The 19,307-nt window shown below is 39.0% G+C and overlaps 1 protein-coding gene and 1 pseudogene across 1 annotated transcript; one reads left to right on the forward strand and one right to left on the reverse strand.

Annotated features, from left to right (window-relative positions):
• Positions 1-8,965: 8,965 nt before the first annotated feature.
• LOC138987551 (ribosomal biogenesis factor-like) lies at positions 8,966-9,383 on the forward strand. The gene has a single exon (XM_070368819.1). The coding sequence runs from the start codon at positions 9,023-9,025 to the stop codon at positions 9,323-9,325; it is 303 nt and encodes a 100-aa protein (XP_070224920.1). The 5' UTR covers positions 8,966-9,022; the 3' UTR covers positions 9,326-9,383.
• Positions 9,384-17,908: 8,525 nt separating this feature from the next.
• Positions 17,909-18,315, reverse strand: LOC102278492 (small ribosomal subunit protein eS24 pseudogene; annotated as a pseudogene).
• Positions 18,316-19,307: the final 992 nt, after the last annotated feature.

Below are 19,307 nucleotides of genomic sequence, written 5' to 3' on the forward strand. Positions count from 1 at the left end.
CTGATGCTGAAGCCCAGTCTCCAGTATTTTAGTTGTCTTATGCGAACAGCTGCCTCATTGGAAAAGTCCTTGATGCTGGGAAAGATTGAGGGTTGAGATGGCTGGATGGCATCACCAATGCAATGGAAATGAACTCGGGCAAACTGCGGGAGAAGGTGAGGGACAGGGAGGCCTGGCGTGCGGCAATCTGTGGCATCGAAAAGAGTTGGACACGACTGGGCAACTGAACAACAACAACAATTGTTTTGGCAGCACCTGACTGGAAGGTACTAATTTTTACATTTTTCAGGATAGGCTAGATTATGACATAGAAACGAAACTCCTAAATATCAGTGGCTTACTAAACCAAATTTGTTTTTCTTTTATGCTACATGCTTACTGTGAGTTGGGTAAGAGGTTCTGTTCATGGTAGTCACTAAGGAATCAAGGCTAGTGGAAATTTCAACCAAATATTTTCTTCCAAAACCATAGGGTAGCCCACCTGTTCTCATTTTTTTGGATATTTCCCAGTCTTAGCACTGAAAACCCTGCTTCCAATGAACCCAGTCAAACCAGAACAGTGTTTCTGGTATTGTTCTGGTCTTTCGTCCGGAACTCCTGTGTCCTAGGAATCGCTCAGTTCTGGGGAAATTGAGGTAACTGGTCACCTGACACAATCAGTACAGCAGTGGGAAGGAAACGTTATTCTTAGGCCATCAGACCAAAAATGACACCTGCCACTGTTCCTTCCTCTCATTAGTCAGCGTGAGTCGGATGGCATTGTCTCAGATCAAAGTGGGCAGAGAAGAGCAACTGACCATGTGTTTACAAGGCAGAGTCAGAAATGTTTGGTGAACAGCGCAAACTACCACAGGAAGAAGACAAAGTAGTTTAATAAGCAGCTGGTTAGATCATAACATATAAAAGAAATTGGTGGCAGTTTAAGATATTAAATCATATGAAAAGTTATACACATAAAATCAATATAAATATGATAAAAGCTGGTATTTAAAAAGGAACCTAGAAAATAAATTAGATCCCAAAGATAACAGATCTGCTTATGAACTATAAATTTAGCAACAAATACTTTCTTGGTTCTAGTTAGTATGTATACATGTACATGTGGTGGTGGATATAATACATGTAGAATTTTAAGCTCAGTTACTCTCTGAGAACTTTGTAGAATATATGAGCAATGAATGCAAATCAGTCACTTGTAAAAGTTTCTCTTTCTGAGCTCTGCCAATGTGAGAATGAACTAAGAATTTCCAAATTTACCAGTTACTAGAGTATAGGTGCAGAATAGTGTCTAATCATTTATTCATCTATCAACTTATTCAGTAAGTATTTATTTAGTGACATAAACTGTGGATATAGGGAGAGAACATGTAAGGAGGTAGACAGAAAATGCCCCTCTTCTCATTGGAGGAGACAGATAAACAGGTAAATATGTTAGATTGTGATAATTACTGTGAGGGGAATGAACAGGATGACTAGATAGAGAACAAAGAGAGAGGGCACAGAACGGGTAGGAAGTATTTTGATTCGAATCATAGGGAAATTTCTCTGTGAGGAATTATATAGTAGGAATAAGCTGCCAAGGGAATAGCTGGAATAGCTTTATAGCCACAAGTGTTACCAAGTACAAAGACGCTGAGGTTGCAGTAGTGCAGTAGTAGTGTTAATCGCTCAGTCATGTCCTACTCTTCGCTTCCCCATGGACTGTAGCCCACCAGGCTCCTCTGTCCATGGAATTCTCCAGGCAAGAATACTGGAGTGGGTTGCCATTCCTTTCTCCAGGGGATCTTCCCAACCCAGGGATCGAACCTGGGTCTCCTACATTGCAGGCAGATTCTTTATTGTCTGAACCACCATGGAAGCCCTGAGGCTTCAAAGAGGAACCAAATAAAGCCAATATGGTCAGAGTATAGCCTTGGGAAAATTGATACAAAAAGAAGTGGAAGAAGAAGTAAGAGCCAGGCCAGGGTAAAGAGTTTGGACTTTATTTTGATCATAGATTTTTATTCAGTAAGTGAAATGATCTACTTTTTGTTTTACAAAGAATAATCTGATTGCTGTTTGGAGTATGGATGGAAGAAGGCAAGAAAAAAAGCAAGGAGACTAGTTACAAGACACTTTAAACAATCTTGGTGAGACATAGTGGACTTTGAATTAAGGGGGTGGCAATGGGTATGGTGGGGCTTCCCTGGTGGCTCAGCAGTTAAGAATCACCTGCCAATGCAGGAGACACGGTTTGATCCCTGATCTGGGAAGATGCCCTGGAGAAGGAAATGGCAATCCACTCCAGTATTCTTGCCTGGGAAATCCCATAGACAGAGGGGCCTCATGGGCTATAGTCCATGGTGTCATGAAGATTCAGACACGACTTAGTGAACAAACAGCAACAACAACAAAAATGGGTATGGAGAGAAAAGGATAGATTTTAGATACAATGTGGAGGTAGTAGCAGTGGGATCTGATGATGAATGTGATGGTAAAGAATCTGCCTGCCATATAGGCGACCTAGGTTTAATTCTTGAATTGGGAAGATCCACTGAAGAATAGAATGGCTACCACTCCAGTGTTCTCACCAGGAGAATCCCATGAACAGAGGAGCCTGTTGAGCTACAGTCCATGGGGTTGCAGAGTCAGACACGACTGAGCAACTAACACTGACTGATTGACTGAAGAAGGAAAAGAAAGAATAGGATCAAAGATTACTCTTTAGTTTTTGGGCTTTAGCCATCTACTGTGTGGATATACCCTTTACTGATCTATCAGAAACCTGGAAAGAAACAAGATCTGTGGGAAAATCAAGAATTCTGCTTAGATAGACAGTTTGATTTACTTGGACATCCAAGTGGAAATATCAAGTAAGCACTTAGATACGTGGTTCTGGAGACCTGGAGAGATATACGTAATGACACTTATGAGACATCAACGTATTGGTGTATTGTAAGGTAAGGTAGTGGTTAAGGAAACATAGGGAGAATGTGCAGATATGAAAGAAAATAAGTCCTGTGCTGATTTGGAGGCACTCCAAGATTTAGAGACTTTGTAGAGAAGATAGAACAGAAAAGGAGACTGAGAAGATCCAGCTGTAACACAGAGTGTAGTGTACTGAACATGGATAGAGGAGACTGTTTTAAGGGAGTGGTGGTGGTGGTAGTGAATTGTGCTATTGCTGCTGAAAAGTTCAATAAAGAAAAAAAACAACCATCAAATTTGTCAACATGAGAACTGCAACAAGAGCAATCTCTATGGAATAGGTTGAGGGATGAGTGTAAAATGAGGAAATGGAGACAGTGGGTGTAGATAAAATCTCCAGGCATAAAGTAATCATATCAAATATAAACAGCAGTAATATAATTAAATTGTTAACTTAATATACCCCAGTAAACAAAAATATTACCAATTCATAATTATATCACTTATCTCTAGATGGAAATTAATTACAGAAGGTGATAGTGTAATTGGCCCTAAAAATGGGAGGCCCAAGTCCAGAAATCTACCAGTTATTCCAATAGTCTCAGAGGGAGGGTGACAATGAACCTAGAGAGAACTGCTGTCATCACCATAGAGACGGCTTTGGTGAAGAGCAAGGAGAATTCTTCATAGTTCACTATTGTCTGAGTGAAAATTACCTTCATTAGGTTAAATTTTATTTCTCTTTACTTTGATTTCTTGCCTCCCAAACAACCATCTGACTAATAAAATTCTGTGTCCCAAAGTAACTGATACCAGAGAGAAGGGAAAGAAAAACAAAGAGGAGTTTTGATGGAAGGCAGAATGAATGGAAGGATTCATTTTGGAGATGAGATGTTTCTGGTTTCCATTTTTGTTTTTTCTCCCTAAGAAGAAAATAAAGAAGATAGTATGCAATCACACAGCGAAATATGTAGTAACAGACCAAGTGTGGAGCTTGGGTTGCCATAACAGCGTACCACACACTGGATGGTTTAGACAACAGAAATTTATTTTCTCACACTTCTGGAGGTTGGAAATCCAAGATCAAGGTGCCAGGAAATTCAGTTTCTGGTAATATGTCTTTCCCTGGCTTGCAGATTGCCTTCTCCCTGTTCCCTTTCATGAACTTTATTTTGTGTGTGTGTGTGTGTGACGAGAAATCTCTGATGTCTTTTCCTATTCTTATAAGAACACTAGTCCTACCAGATAAGGGTTCTACCCTTATGATCTCATTTAACCTTCATTACCTAAAGGCCCTATCTCCATATACAGTCACTTTGAGGGTTTGGGCATATGAATTTGAGGGGAACACTATTCAGTTCATAACAAATGGTTTTACTCTTAAAAAAGGAGGATGCATTTTCTATTGACTAGATAATAATCAATAGAAATTATTGAAAAATATGAAAGGATTGTGTAGCCATATTACAGTTTGACTACATTTCAAAGCAAGACAGCAGCATGGGAGTGGGAATTCATATAAAGGCCAGAGGTTAAATAGATTTGAAAATTGGAATAGTAGACATAAACAAGAATGTCCAGGAGTATGGGGGAGATGTGGGCAGGAGAAAATATTGTTAATGTGGGCTTCTTCAAAATGGTTGGCCATTGGATTTAAACTAACGCTTTCCTAAATTTTTTCATGTCAATGGCAGGAAAATGACAAAGCAATGACAATTTTTGTAGCATTTTGAGGCATCTATATGGGTCTTGGTGGAAAAAATTTATATTATCAATTTTACATTTTAGTAACATATACTTAGGGAGAATAATGAATAGAAAATTCTACAGAAGATATTACTTTTGAATTTGTTTGCAATTCTAAATAAAATCCTTTAAAATGTCTTAATGAAAAATTTCAGTTTGTTTTCTGAGCATATCATTTTTAATATCAGAATTTTTTCCCTTTAGAATAGCCATATGCCATTATTGATTAAGACTTTTAAGTGGTGATACATTTAAATTCTTGATAGTCATTATTGATATAATAAGTAAGTATATAATAAAAATTAAAATAGAATTTTTAGGACATTTGTAGGAATTGAAATCAGTTTCAAAAATGATTTTAAAAAGTTTTTTTTCACTGGCAAATGTAATATTGGACTTTCTCTAAAATAGTAAAGAGATTGAAATCCAGTTAAACTTTTCCAGACCAAGAATTTAAATGCATTTGCATTGTTAGAAGAATCTTCCTGTCACTAGCTTGGTGGCTGCAGAAGGGACAAATTAACCATGACTTATTTAGGAGGACATTTTGGGATGTAGTCTCCATCTGTGCCTGCCCAGGGTTCTGCCTGACCTCTTCACTCCAAATCCTGGAGCATGGGCTGTATTACCTGATTGACTGGAACACAAACTCCTTCAACAGCTTCCTAAGCCACTTGTGGGGAATGGGCAGTGACTGAGTGCTGAAACACTTGAGGATGTCCAAGTGATAGAACACATCCTTGTCCATGCTCATCATTGTGTGACAGAATGGGAGGCACCAAGGGTTACTCATTTTTTGTGGGCAGCACTTGAGTTGCCTCTTGAGGAGCCCCAGAGAAGGCTGCTATCTGCCAGGGTTTACCAAATGGAATAGTGGTCGATCCAGACCCCACCATACTTCTTGAAGATTAAATAGAACATCATTTTAGGTAGCTCTAAGTTTTGCAAAGAGACAATTATAATAAAATCAGAAGAGGGATGATGGTTTCAAGAACTAGGAGAAGTTGTAATGAGGAAAAAGAATAGGTTCATTCTACTCAGAGCTTACATTCTAAAAATTCTGTCCATGTCCCCCGCTTTGTGCTTAAAATATAAAAAACACAAAATGATGTGTTTATTCAGACCAGTGGATCATCCAACTCAATCCTTTTATATACTAGCACCAAGAAATATTTTATAGGAAAACATAATTCTTTCCAAGCAAGGAATAATACCAAATTTGCTTAGTTAAAAAAAAAAAACAGCAAGCTATCTATTGTAGATAAGTCATCTGTGTATTTGTGTCAGTCTTCTTGAATATAATGTAGTACTCGTCTGGTAGTAGCCAATATACATTTTAAACAGCTTTATTGAGATATTATTTGCATACTATGCAATTCATCCTTATAAAGTGTATAATTCCATGATTTTTCATATGTTCACAGAGATGTGCAACTGTCACCACATTCAATTTTAGAGCATTTTCTTCACCTCAGGAAATAACTCTGTAACCTTTAGCTATTATCATCCTACTGCCCCATAACTTTCTTAGCTCTAAGCAACCAGTAATTTACCTTCTGCCTGTAGATATTGCCTATTCTGGCCTTTCAAATGAATGGAATCATATAATATGGAGGCTTTTGTGACTAACTTTTTTCACTTAGCATAATGTTTTTTTTAAGATTCATCTGCTGCTGCTGGTAAGTCGCTTCCGTCGTGTCCAACTCTGTGCGACCCCATAGACGGCAGCCCACCAGGCTCCACCCTCCCTGGGATTCTCCAGGCAAGAACACTGAAGTGGGTTGCCATTTCCTTCTCCAATGCAGGAAAGTGAAAAGTGAAAGTGAAGCCGCTCAGTCGTGCCCGACTCTTAGCGATCCCATGGACTGCAGCCTACCAGGCTCCTCCGTCCATGAGATTTTCCAGGCAAGAGTACCGGAGTGGGTTGCCATTGCCTTCTCCATAAGATTCATCTAAGTTGTACCAAAAGGCTTCCCTGGTGGTTCAGACAGTAAAGAATCTGCCTGCAATACATGAGTGAAAGTCGCTCAGACGAGTCTGACTCTTTGCGACCCCATGGACTGTAGTCTGTGGAATTCTCCAGGTCAGAATACTGGAGTGGGTAGCCTTTCTCTTCTCCAGGGGATCTTCCCAACCCAGGGATGGAACCTAGGTCTCCCACATAGCAGGCAGATTCTTTACCAGCTGAGCCACTAGGGAAGCTCAAGAATACTGGAGTGGGTTACCTATCCCTTCTCCAGCGGATCTTCCCGACACAGGAATCGAACCAGTGTCTCCTGCATTGCAGGCTGATTCTTTATCAGCTGAGCTACCAGTGAATCACACAGTACAGGAGACCCTTGTTCAGTCTTGGGTTGGGAAGATCCCCTGGAGAAGGGAATGGCAACCCACTCCAAAATTCTTGCCTGGGAAATCTCATGAACAGAAGAACCTGGCAGGCTACAGTCCAGGCAGTCACAAAGAGTTGGAGACAACTGGGCGACTAACACTTTTCAAACTGTACCCCAAAATGTACAAACTACCATACACTTGTGCTCATTTCACATGCTGGCAAGGTTATGCTGTAAATCCTTCAAGCTAGACTTCAGCAGTACTTAAATGGAGAATTTCAAGATGTATAAGCTAGGTTTAGAAAAGGCAGAGGAACCAGAGATCAAATTGTCAACATTCCTTGGAACATGGAGACAGCAAGGGAGTTCCAGAAAAACATCTACTTCTGCTCCACTGACTATGCTAAAGCCTTTGTGTAGATCACAGCAAACTGGGGAAAAATTCTTGAGAAGATGGGAGTACCAGACTACCTTACCCCTCTTCTGAAAAACCTGTAAGTGGGTCAAGAAGCAACAGTTAGAACTGAACATGGAACAACTGACTGCTTCAAAATTGGAAAAGGAGTCCAACAAGGCTGTATATGTCACCCTGCTTGTTTAACTTCTATGCAGAGTACATCATGTGAAATATGAGGCTGGATGACTCACAAGCTGGAATAAAGATTGCCAGGATAAATATTAACAGACTCAGATATGCAGATGAAACCACTCTAATGGCAGAAAGTGAAGAGTAGCTAAAGAGCCACTCGATGAGGGTGAAAGAGCAAAGTGAAAAAGCTGGTGTGAAAATAACATTCAAAACACTAAGATCATGGCATCTTGTCCCATCACTTTATGACAAATAGAAGGTGAAAAAGTGGAAGCAGTGACAGGTTTTATTTTCTTGGGCTCCAAAATTGCTCAAGATGGTAACTGCAGCCATGAAATGGAAAGACTCTTGCTCCTTGGATGAAAAACTATGACAAACCTAGGCAGTGTATTCAAAAGCAGAGATTGCTTTCTGACAAAGGTCCATATAGTCAAAGCTATGGTTTTTCCAGTAGTCACGTACAAGTATGAGAGCTGGACCATACAGAAGACGGAGAGCTGAAGAATCGATGCTTTTGAATTGTGGTATTGGAGAAGACTCCCGAGTGTCACTTGGACTGCAAGGAGATCAAACCAGTCAATCCTAAAGGAAATCAACCTTGAATATTCATCGCAAGGATTGTTGCTGAACAATCAGTTTGGCCACCTGATTTGACTCATTGGAAAAGACCCTGATGTTGGGAAGGATTGAGGGCAGAAGGAGAAGGGAATAGCAGAGGATGATATGGTTAGATAGCATCACTGACTCAATGGACATGAATCTGAGCAAATTCTGGGAGATAATGGAGGACAGAGGAGCTGGCTTGCTTCAGTCTGTGAGGTTGCAAAGAGCCAGACATGACTTAGCAACTTAGCAACAACAGCTGTACTATTTATCAATACTTCTTCTTTTTATGGCCAAATAATATTTCATTATATGAATATACTACATTTTATTTTTGCATTTGTCCACTGACTGATATTTGGGTGTCCCCCCGACATTTTGTCTACTATGATGAATGCTGCTATAAGTATTCCTACACAAGTTTTTGTGTTGGCATATATTTTATTGCTCTGGGGTGTATATCTAAAAGTTGAATTGCTGGGTCATGTGGTAGCTCTGTGTTTAATCATTTGAGAAACTACAAGAATGTTTTCTAAAGTGACTGAAGTATTTTATATTCTCATCAACAGTGTGTGGGTGCTCTGATTTCTCTACATCCTCATCAGCTCCTGTTATTATCTGACCTATTAATTCTTGCCATCTCAGTGGGTGTGAAGTGGTATTTCATTTTGTTTTCGATTTGCAAACTTTCTGTTGACTAATGATATTGAGAATCTTTCCATATGCTTATTGGCTATTTGTATATCTTCTTTAGAGAAATGCTCATTTAAAAAACCAGGTTCTGGCAGATGGCGTTACCTGGAACCTGAGAGGCTATACAAGGGTGTCGGAGGCCTGGTGAGAGACAATGGCCAAGAACAAACTAAGAGGGCAGAAGTCCAGGAATGTATTCCACATAGCCAGCCAAAAAAGCTTTAAGGTTAAAAATAAAGCAAAACCAGTTACCACTAATCTTAAGAAGATAAACATTGTAAATGATGAAAAAGTTAACAGAGTGAATAAAGCTTTTATGGATATACAGAAGGAACTGGCAAACTTCTCAAAAGGCCTTTCCCTTGAACCTCTGCAGAAACAACTGATACCTCAGCAGTGTCATGAAAATGTACCAGTTAATGTTGATGAAGCTACCAGATTAATGGCTCAGTTGTAATATACCAATGATGCATCAAATTCCCCAAAAAGACCAATAAATTTAATCTTTTATAAAAAAAAAAATAAATAAAAAACCAGGTTCTCTCTCTTTTTTTTTTTTAAATGAGCTGTAATAATTCTTTACATAACCTAGATGTAAGGTCCTTATCACATATGTGATTTAAAAGTATTTTCTTTTGTTGTATTATATATATTGTGTTTTTTATTTTTTTTAATGGTGTCTTAGAGAAGGAAATGGCAACCCCCTCCAGTACTCTTGCCTGGAAAATCCTGTGGACGGAGAAGCCGGGTAGGCTATAGTCCATGGGGTCTCAAGGAGCGACACGACTGAGCGACTTCACTTTCACTTTGAAGCACAAAAATTTTAAATTTTGGGCTTCCCTGGTGGTCCAGTGGCTAAGACTCCACACTCTCAATGCAGGAGGCCCCAGTTTGATCCCTGGTCGGGAACTAGATCCCCCATGCTGCAACTAGGAGCTCGAATGACACAACTAAAGATCCCCTGTGCCACCCCATGCCATAACGGAGATTGAAAATCCCATGTGCCACAACTAAGAGCGGGTGCAGCCAAGTAAATAAATAAATATTTAAAAATCCTTTGAATTTTAATGAAGTTATTTTTTTTCTTCTGTTGCTCATGATTTTAGTGTCATATTTAAGAATTCTTTGTCAAATACTGTGTTTTCTATGAATTTTATAGTTTCAGCTTTTACATTTAGGGACTTTGATCCAGTTTGAATTGTTTGGTATCTGTTGTTAGGTAAAGATGTTTTGATTACCTACTATTTATCTAGTTGGTGAGGGAGGTATCCTCTATCATAAATAGTATGAGATGGCTGAACACATAATATCTAGCACTGGACAGATGAAATCCAATAGAAGATTATCAATCAATCATGCTTGCAGCCCCAGAGAGGACACAGCATATCATACAGAGCCACATGGGGGCTGCACTTGAGAATAGTAAGGATAAGCAGAGGCTGTGGGAGCCAGACTTTGGAATATCCAGAGGATGAGGTGATCACTGGCTCCCACGGGAGATCATTGGCTTGTTTGTGATTGGCTTGTTTAAATTTCATGGACTGGCAAGGAGATAAAGCCCATTAGACTGAGGATGGAGTGTGTTGTACCTGGTGCAGCTGACAGAGGAACTAGTCAGATGGGAAACCTTTCCTGTGGGGTGGGGGGCATATCTCACAAGAACAAGGAATCTTATGCTTAAGACTTTGGGGCCCTGCAAGGCTCAAAGAAGTCAACGCAGCACAGGAAATGTTAGACTTTGTAATGTGCTGTGCTTAGTCACTCAGTCGTGTCTGACCCTTTGCAACCCCATGGACTGTAACCCGTCAGGCTCCTCTGTCTGGGGGTGGGTTGCCATGCCCTCCGCTAGGGGATCTTCACAACCCAGGGTTGGAACCCAAGTCTCCTGCACTGCATGTGGGATTCTTTACCATCTGAGCCACTAGGCAAGCCCAAGAATACTGGAGTGGGTAGCTTATCCCTTCTTCAGGGGGTCTTCCTGACGCAGGAATCAAACCAGGGTCCCCTGCATTGAAGGCAGATTCTTTACCAGGTGAGCTATCAGGGAAGCCCAGATTTTGTAATACCAGAAAACAATTCTTTTGTATGTGGCCATCCAGTTGTCCCAACACCATTTGTTGAAAAAATTATTCCTTCCCCATTGAATGGTCTTGGCAACCTTGTTGAAAATCAGTTGTCCCACAGATGTATGTGTTCAGTTCTGGATTCTCAGATCTATTCCAGTGATCTGTCAGTATATATCTTTTTCTAGTACCACACTGTCTTGATTAAAAAGCAGAGACATTTGTCAACAAAGGTCCATCTAGTCAAGGCTATGGTTTTTCCAGTGGTCATGTATGGATGTGAGAGAGTTGGACTATAAAGAAAGCTGAGGACAGAAGAATTGATGCTTTTGAACTGGGGTGTTGGAGAAGACTCTTGAGAGTCCCTTGGACTGCAAGGAGATCCAACTGGTCCATCCTAAAGATCAGTCCTGGGTGTTCCTTGGAAGGACTGATGTTGAAGCTAAAACTCCAATACTTTGGCCACCTCATGTGAAGAGCTGACTCATTTGAAAAGACACTGATTCTGGGAGGGATTGGGGGCAGGAGGAGAAGGGGACGACAGAGGATGAGATGGCTGGATGGCATCACTGACTTGATGGACGTGAGTCTGAGTGAACTCCGGGAGTTGGTGATGGACAGGGAGGCCTGGCGTGCTGCGGTTCATGGGGTCGCAAAGAGTTGGACACAACTGAGTGAGTGAACTGACTGACTGTCTTGATTTCCATTGCTTTGTAGTCAGATCAGATTCAGATCAGTCGCTCAGTCGTGTCCGACTCTAACCCATGGAAAAGAAATGCAAAAAAGCAAAATGGCTGTCTGGGGAGGCCTTACAAATAGCTGTGAAAAGAAGAGAAGCGAAAAGCAAAGGAGAAAAGGAAAGATATAAACATCTGAATACAGAGTTCCAAAGAATAGCAAGAAGACGCAAGAAGAGCAAATAGCAATAGCAAATAGCAAGAAGAGATAAGAAAGCCTTCCTCAGTGATCAATGCAAAGAAATAGAGGAAAACAACAGAATGGGAAAGACAAGGGATCTCTTCAAGAAAATCAGAGATACCAAAGGAACATTTCATGCAAAGATGGGCTCGATAAAGGACAGAAATGGTACGGACTTAACAGAAGCAGAAGATATTAAGAGATGGCAAGAATACACAGAAGAACTGTACAAAAAAGATCTTCACAAACCAGATAATCACGATGGTGTGATCACTCACCTAGAGCCAGACATCCTGGAATGTGAAGTCAAGTGGGCCTTAGAAAGCATCACTACGAACAAAGCTAGTGGAGGTGATGGAATTCCAGTTGAGCTATTCCAAATACTGAAAGATGATGCTGTGAAAGTGCTGCACTCAAAATGCCAGCAAATTTGGAAAACTCAGCAGTGGCCACAGGACTGGAAAAGGTCAGTTTTCATTCCAATCCCAAAGAAAGGCAATGCCAAAGAATGCTCAAACTACCGCACAATTGTTTTGTAGTACATATGGAAATTGGAAAGTGTGAGTTTTCTACTTTTTCTTATTTTCCAGGATTGGAAATATTTTCTTCATCCAACTTTAGAGTTAAGTGATTTTGGAAAAACTGGTGCTAGCTTTATGAAACCAGAGATATTATAAGACTAGTTAACCATGTTACCTGAAAAAGAGAAAAAAGCAGCCCATGTAACACTTGTTTTTTTTTTTAAATTATTTTTACATTTTAATGAGATTTGAATACAAATATACATAGATCATATAGTTAAGTTACATTATTAACTTCTTTAGCATTTTGTCAAAATAATGTTTATACCTGATATTTTATATAAAATAAAAATTTCACTATACTTACTATGTAAATTAGCCCCAAACAATTTGGCTGTTACCTTTAGCTATAAACAGATATGACAAATTCAAGCTGATTTGGGAAATTATTTAATCAGTTAGAGACAAAATATGTGCAAATGAAAATGAAATGTCATGTCTTACAAATCAATTTCAAGCTGAAATAATTTAATTTCTACATACAATTGGAGTTTTCCATACATATTAACAATGTAGTCAAAGCTACATTTTTACCTTTATATCACTATGATGTTTTTCAAGGATGTGTTAATATGAGTTACAGGAAATGAGACTGCATGTATAAAGTTTACCAGAATGAAACTTAGAAGGAAAAAACACAAATTATATATATTTTTATTAGGTTTATTGCATATTTATATTTAATATATGGACTTTACATTTAAATGACATTTACAAAAAATAAAAGCTAACGTTTCTATGTTCCTCACAATGGTCTGGCCTTGTGCTTTATGTACTTTTTAATCTTTAAATTAGCCTATAAGGTAGGCACTCTCATTATCATACCAGTTTTATAATAAAGAAACAGATGCTTAGAAAATTTAAATAACCTGCTTGTGATTATGCTGCTAATGATTGGTAAAGCTGAAATGAATCTCTGTCTTTCTGACTATAAAACTCATATTCTTATAAGACATGCTGTAATACTCCTGCTGCCTCTCATAATATTCTCATATTTAACGAAATTCTGGAGAACTGTATGACTAATAAAGAAAATACGAATAAAGCAAAAAACATTTCAGATTAATACTGCTCTTTCAAATAGAAATTTTATATGACTTTTCCCAGTGTACACTTCAAAGTCTCAACAGATGTTTGAACAAGATGTCTTGACTTAAATTTGCTCTAAGAATGTTGAGAAGTTTGATGGGATTAGTAGAAAACAGTTAATTGTCCATTTAAGTGCAGAAACTTTTTTTTTTATAAAAATCTGGCTTAAAAAAGGGATAGCTTGAATTGACTTAGAAGAAGACTTCAGGCTTTCTTTTTAAAATTAATTCTTTATTTCATTGAAGTACAGTTGATTTACAATAGTTCCAGGTGTACAACATAGTGATGTTGAATATTTTTGTAGATTACACTCCATTTAAAGTTGGTGTAAAGTACAGCCTACATTCCCTATGCTGTACAATATATCCATGTAGTTTATTTTTATCCACACTAGTTTGTACCTCTTTATCCCCTACCCTTATCTTGCCCATTCCCCCTTCCCTCTCCCACTGATATCCATTAGTTAGATCTCTATATCTGTGAGTCAGAAGCAGACTCTTTCTTTGTTCTGGAAAAAAACTGCCATGGGCCATTTTGTTACACAAAACTACCAAGGAAATTGGAGGAGTTTGGGAATCTGTGGCTCTAAGGGGCTGAACTGTCCTTTATGGTGCATCAAGGTTTGTCTAGGAATAGGTGTATCTGCATTTCTGCAGAAAGTGTTTCCTTTGGAGAAGAGTTTCTTTTTCTATATATGTCATCAAGCAGATCTATGCCTGCTAACTGGTGTGCTGCGATTATGTACTTGCTTTAGCAACAGCTCACAGGCAATCTGCTCCTGTGGACAGGAAAAGTCAATTCATTGAACACATACCTATAGAACATCATTTGTGGATCAGATACTGTGGAAGGTGCTAGAATACAGAAGGAAAAGTGATACAAAAATCCATGTAGCCTCTATTCTAGTAGAGGAAGGCAGATAACAGTGGTAAGTAAAATGTGTTGTGTATCAGATGTTGAGAAGTGCTCTGGAGAAAAATAAATGCAACAGAGAGTGGGGAATGTGTTAGATGGATTCCCAATGCTGTTTACATGGAACACACACGGATGCTCAGTCACATCGACTCTTTGCAACCATGAGCTGTAGCCCACTTGGCTCCTCTGTGCATGTTGATTTCCCAGGCAAGAATACTGGAGTGGGTTGCCATTTTCTACTTCCGGACACAGGGATCCAACCCATGTCTCTTGCGTCTCCTGCATTGACAGGTGAATTCTTTACAACTGAATCACCTGGGAAGCCATTGTTTACATATTTATTTAGAAATTACTTTAAACTTACAGGAAAAAAGGGTTCAAGAAACTACTGTTTATATGAACCATAGAGGAAGTAGCTATCACTCCTGAACAACTTTGTCCTACACAACCATAACAGAGCAATAAGAATTAGGATATTAGCATCGATCCTTTACTGCCATCTCATTTTGTTTCATCAGTTGTTCTTGTAATGTTCTTTATGCAATAGGACTCTAACTAGGATCACGTATTACATTTGGTTGTCATGTCCTTTTTGTGTCCTTCAATCAAAAACAGTTTTTCATTGATGGGGGAATCCTTACACAATGTATACGTGTATCAAATTATTATGTTGCACACTTTAAATATCTTAGAATTTTATTTGTCAAGTATATTTCAATAAAGCTGGGAAAAAGCACAGTTTTTCGATGTTTCTTTGACTTTCAACCTTGACACTTGTGAAGAGTTCTGGCTGAACATTTTGTAAAGTGTCCCTGTATATGGATTTATCTGATGATTCCTGATGATTAGATTCCAATTATACATTTTTGGTAAAATGCAACATAAGTAAAGTTGTGTTCTTATTTTATCCTGTCAAGTGATAGGCGATTTCAGTTTGTCTCATAATTGATAACGTTAACTTTGATCACTTCATTAAGAAGTAGGCATCACCACTGTAAAATTACTCTTTTTCCTTTTGTAATTAAAAAAGCATTTTATGAGCAGGTATTTTGAGAGTATGTAAATGTCCCATTTTGCATTGACTTTCATCCACTAGATATAGCATCTATCTATATTTCTTGCTTGATTACTACTATGATGGTCCATTAGTTTCACTACATTTATTAGTCATCATTCTACTACAGAGAAAATCTTTCCCTTCTCTCCATTTATTTGTTATTTTAAATCTTTATATCAAGGTGAATTCATGAATTTTGTTTTATTCAGCAGGTTATATTTTTTTAGCATTGTTATTTAATTTTTTGTTCAAATTTTCCCAGATTTGGCCAGTGGGGTCCCTTTCAAGCTGACATCTATGTCATTTTGACAAAACCTCATCTTTGTGCACTTTCTTTCTCTCTAGCATGTTAGATGCTTCGGGTTTATCTTGTAATTTCTCTGCCCTGCCCTGTAATCAATCACTTTAAAAGATCCCTGGAAGTGGAAGTTTAGTTCAGTTCAGTTCAGTTGCTCAGTCGTGTCCGACTCTTTGCGACCCCATGAATTGCAGCATGCCAGGCCTCCCTGTCCATCACCAACTCCCGGAGTTCACCCAGACTCATGTCCATTGAGTCAGTGATGCCATCCAGCCATCTCATCCTCTGTCGTCCCCTTCTCCTCCTGCCCCCAATCCCTCCCAGCATCAGTCTTTTCCAATGAGTCAACTCTTCGCATGAGGTGGCCAAAGTACTGTAAGTGGAAAATAACACTGAATATTTGGAAACTAAGATCTGAGTGCTAGATATGCTTGTGGCTAATAAGAGTTTGCTGCCCCTAGATCTTTTTAATGGACAGAGCTGGGATTATATGTATGATTATACACACATATACATATACACATTTACATACATGTTTATTTCTATATCTAATATACTGAAAGCATGAGTTAATATTAGCTTCCAGCTCCAGTCCAACACCACAGTTCATTTTAATTTTCTCCTTTTCCACATTTGTAAATCCCTTCTCCCCCAGTAGAAACTTGGCTGCCATTACCTTTAACATGTTTTTGTATTAGATCACTTCTTGCTGAATATAACCAGTTTCCTGATGCTGCTACCAGCCCTCACTTCCTCATGGCTGAACTCTTCACTCTCTACTCATCTTTTCCTTTTTAGATCTTGACATCTGACTTTAAGCTTCCTCTGACCGTGGTCCATTCATTGATGTCTTCCTCATCCCATCGATTCTTATGTATTGCACAGGTTTGCTGCCCCTTAACTCTACCCTGCATGAATGTTTAATTTTCTGGGCTTCGGAGTAAATTATTTAGGAAGGCAGGAAGAATACTAGGTTGCCATTTTTAATGGAATGGTCAGGAAACACCTTGCTAAGAAGATTAAATTTGAGGGATGGTTTGAAGTTGGTGAGGGAGTGAATCCTGCGGGTATTTGGAGAAGAGTATTCCAGGCAGCGGTAGTAACATGTGCAAAGGCCCTGAGGCACAAAGATATCCTGTGAGTTAAAGGCAAGGAGGCCACCATCACTGAAGCAAATGAGCAAAGGAGAGAGTGATAAATCAGGTCAGAGAGGTATCAGGAGGCCAGATTCTGTAGGACTTTGTGGACCAATGCACAGTTTTGGCTCTTCTCTAAGTAAGCTGGAGTGCCATAGGAGGGCTTTGAGCAACAGAGCAATGAATTTCACTTTGGGTTTAAAAGGTGACATTGGTTCCTATGTTGAGAATAAACTCTGTATGTGAGTGGTGATGAGGGGATGGAGGGAGATGGAAGTTGAAAGCAAGTAAAACAGCCAAAAATACTCTTAGAGTGATGAGAAGAGAAATTAGCTATGGAGGTCATGCAAAGTGGTCAGGATCTGGATATATTTTGAAGGGAAAGCTGATGGGATTTGTGGTGGGTTAGATATAGAGCTTTGTATAAAAGATATATAGATAACACATACTTAATCACTGAAATGTAAGCTTAAGGGAGTCAGAGATGAGAGTTGGACTGTAAAGAAAGCTGAGCAGAGAAGAATTGATGCTTTTGAACTATGGTGTTTGAGGGGACTCTTGAGAGTCCTTTGGACTGCAAGGAGATACAACCAGTCCATCCTAAAGGAGATCAGTCCTGGGTGTTCCTTGGAAGGACTGATGTTGAAGCTGAAACTCCAGTACTTTGGCTACCTAATGCGAAGAGCTGACTCATTTGAAAAGACCCTGATGCTGGGAAAGATTGAAGGCGGGAGAAGGAGACGACAGAGGATGAGATGGTTGGATGGCATCACCGACTCAATGGGCATAAGTTTGAGTAAACTCCGGGAGTTGGTGATGGACAGGGAGGCCTGGAGTGCTGTAGTCCATGGGTTCGCAAAGAGTCGGACATGACTGAGCAACTGAACTGAACTGAACTGTACTGAAAATGTTTTAGTTTATTTTCTTTTTCATGAAAAATCTGCACAATCACCACAGATACAGTCTGTTGTCCAATCTCCAGCTCACTTTTTGCCAGCACCAACATTGGCCTTTACATTCCCCCTGACTTTCTGCATTCTGTTCTTGCATTTCTTTTACTGTTTTCTTGAGGTCTTTTTCTTCTCATATAGGCCACGTCTTGCAAGCCTGTGTTTGCGCTCATTCTTCTTTGCATAATCCAGGGAATGGTAAATCATGCCAAAGCCAATTGTCTTGCCACCACCAAAATGGGTTCTGAATCCAAATACAAAGATGACATCTGGTGTGGTCTTGTACATTTGGCCAGTTTTTCCCGAATTTCTGTTTTACGTACTGTTGCCTTTCCAGGGTGAAGAACATCGATGACCATTTGTTTCCGCTGAAGCAGTCGGTTGGTCATGAACTTCCTGGTCTGGATAGTTACTGTGTCTTTCACGATGGCAGCTGATCTTTAAGCAGCCAGGGAGGAAAAGAGCGGAGTCAGAGATTTTTGTTTTTGATCAGTTTTTCTTACTGTTATAGCCCCAGCTCCTAGAATTATACTTGGCATGTATCAAATATTCAACAAATAATCGTTGAATGAAAAAAAAAGAAATAGGAATCCTAGTCTTTGTACTTTTTGAGGAATTTGCATTTTTTCCTTTAATGGGGTGTGTGGAAATTACCACTAAAAAATATTGGGAAGCCTGTATTTAGTCAACTGATAAAATGTGACATGAGTACAATGAAAAGGACTCAAAAGGGCCAATGAAATTATACTTTCAAATACTTACTGTTACTAAAAATATCTTCTAGAAACCAAAACAAGGGAAACTGAAATGTTCTGATTGTGTTCAGTAGTTCACTTCAGGGTAGCAGTTCTCACTATGCATATGTGAATTATGGTGCACATGGATGAGTGGTAAGAAATTTACTACCTACAGTGAGGAAGAGCCAAAATTTGAGTAGGATTTGCTTGAAGTAATAAAATAAGAGCACATATGATGATCATTTTTATTATAATAGATCGTCCCTTTTTTTGAACCAAAGAAAGCAGAACATTTGCAGCAAGCATGCTGGAAAATGTACATTAACTACAGTGTCTCATTTATCCCACACCCACAGTGTAGATTGGTACAAACTTTCTAGAAAGATATTGACAGTAAATACTGTCAATATATACTTAAGAGAAATCTTAAGGATATATATATATAGGAAATATATATACTTAGTTGGAAATCTTAAACATCTGTGATAGTTGACACCATGATTCCTACTCCATATCCCCCTTAGGGTTTTTTACATACATGGATTGGCCTATTTCACCAACCTAGCTACACAAAAGGTCACATTTAGTTTAAAAAATTTACATAATTCATGTAAATTTGTCAAGCTTCCGCAGACTCAAAGTAGTGGAACATCTGGTCACTCACTTTTGAAGTTGTTCCCATGTACATTGTTGAA

Source organism: Bos mutus, chromosome 4, assembly GCF_027580195.1.
Source record: "Bos mutus isolate GX-2022 chromosome 4, NWIPB_WYAK_1.1, whole genome shotgun sequence".
Lineage (NCBI taxonomy): Eukaryota > Metazoa > Chordata > Mammalia > Artiodactyla > Bovidae > Bos > Bos mutus.

Bases quoted from the DNA above. Each gene is read 5' to 3' on its own strand.
- LOC138987551 (XM_070368819.1), top strand. From the start codon at position 9,023: ATGGCCAAGAACAAACTAAGAGGGCAGAAGTCCAGGAATGTATTCCAC.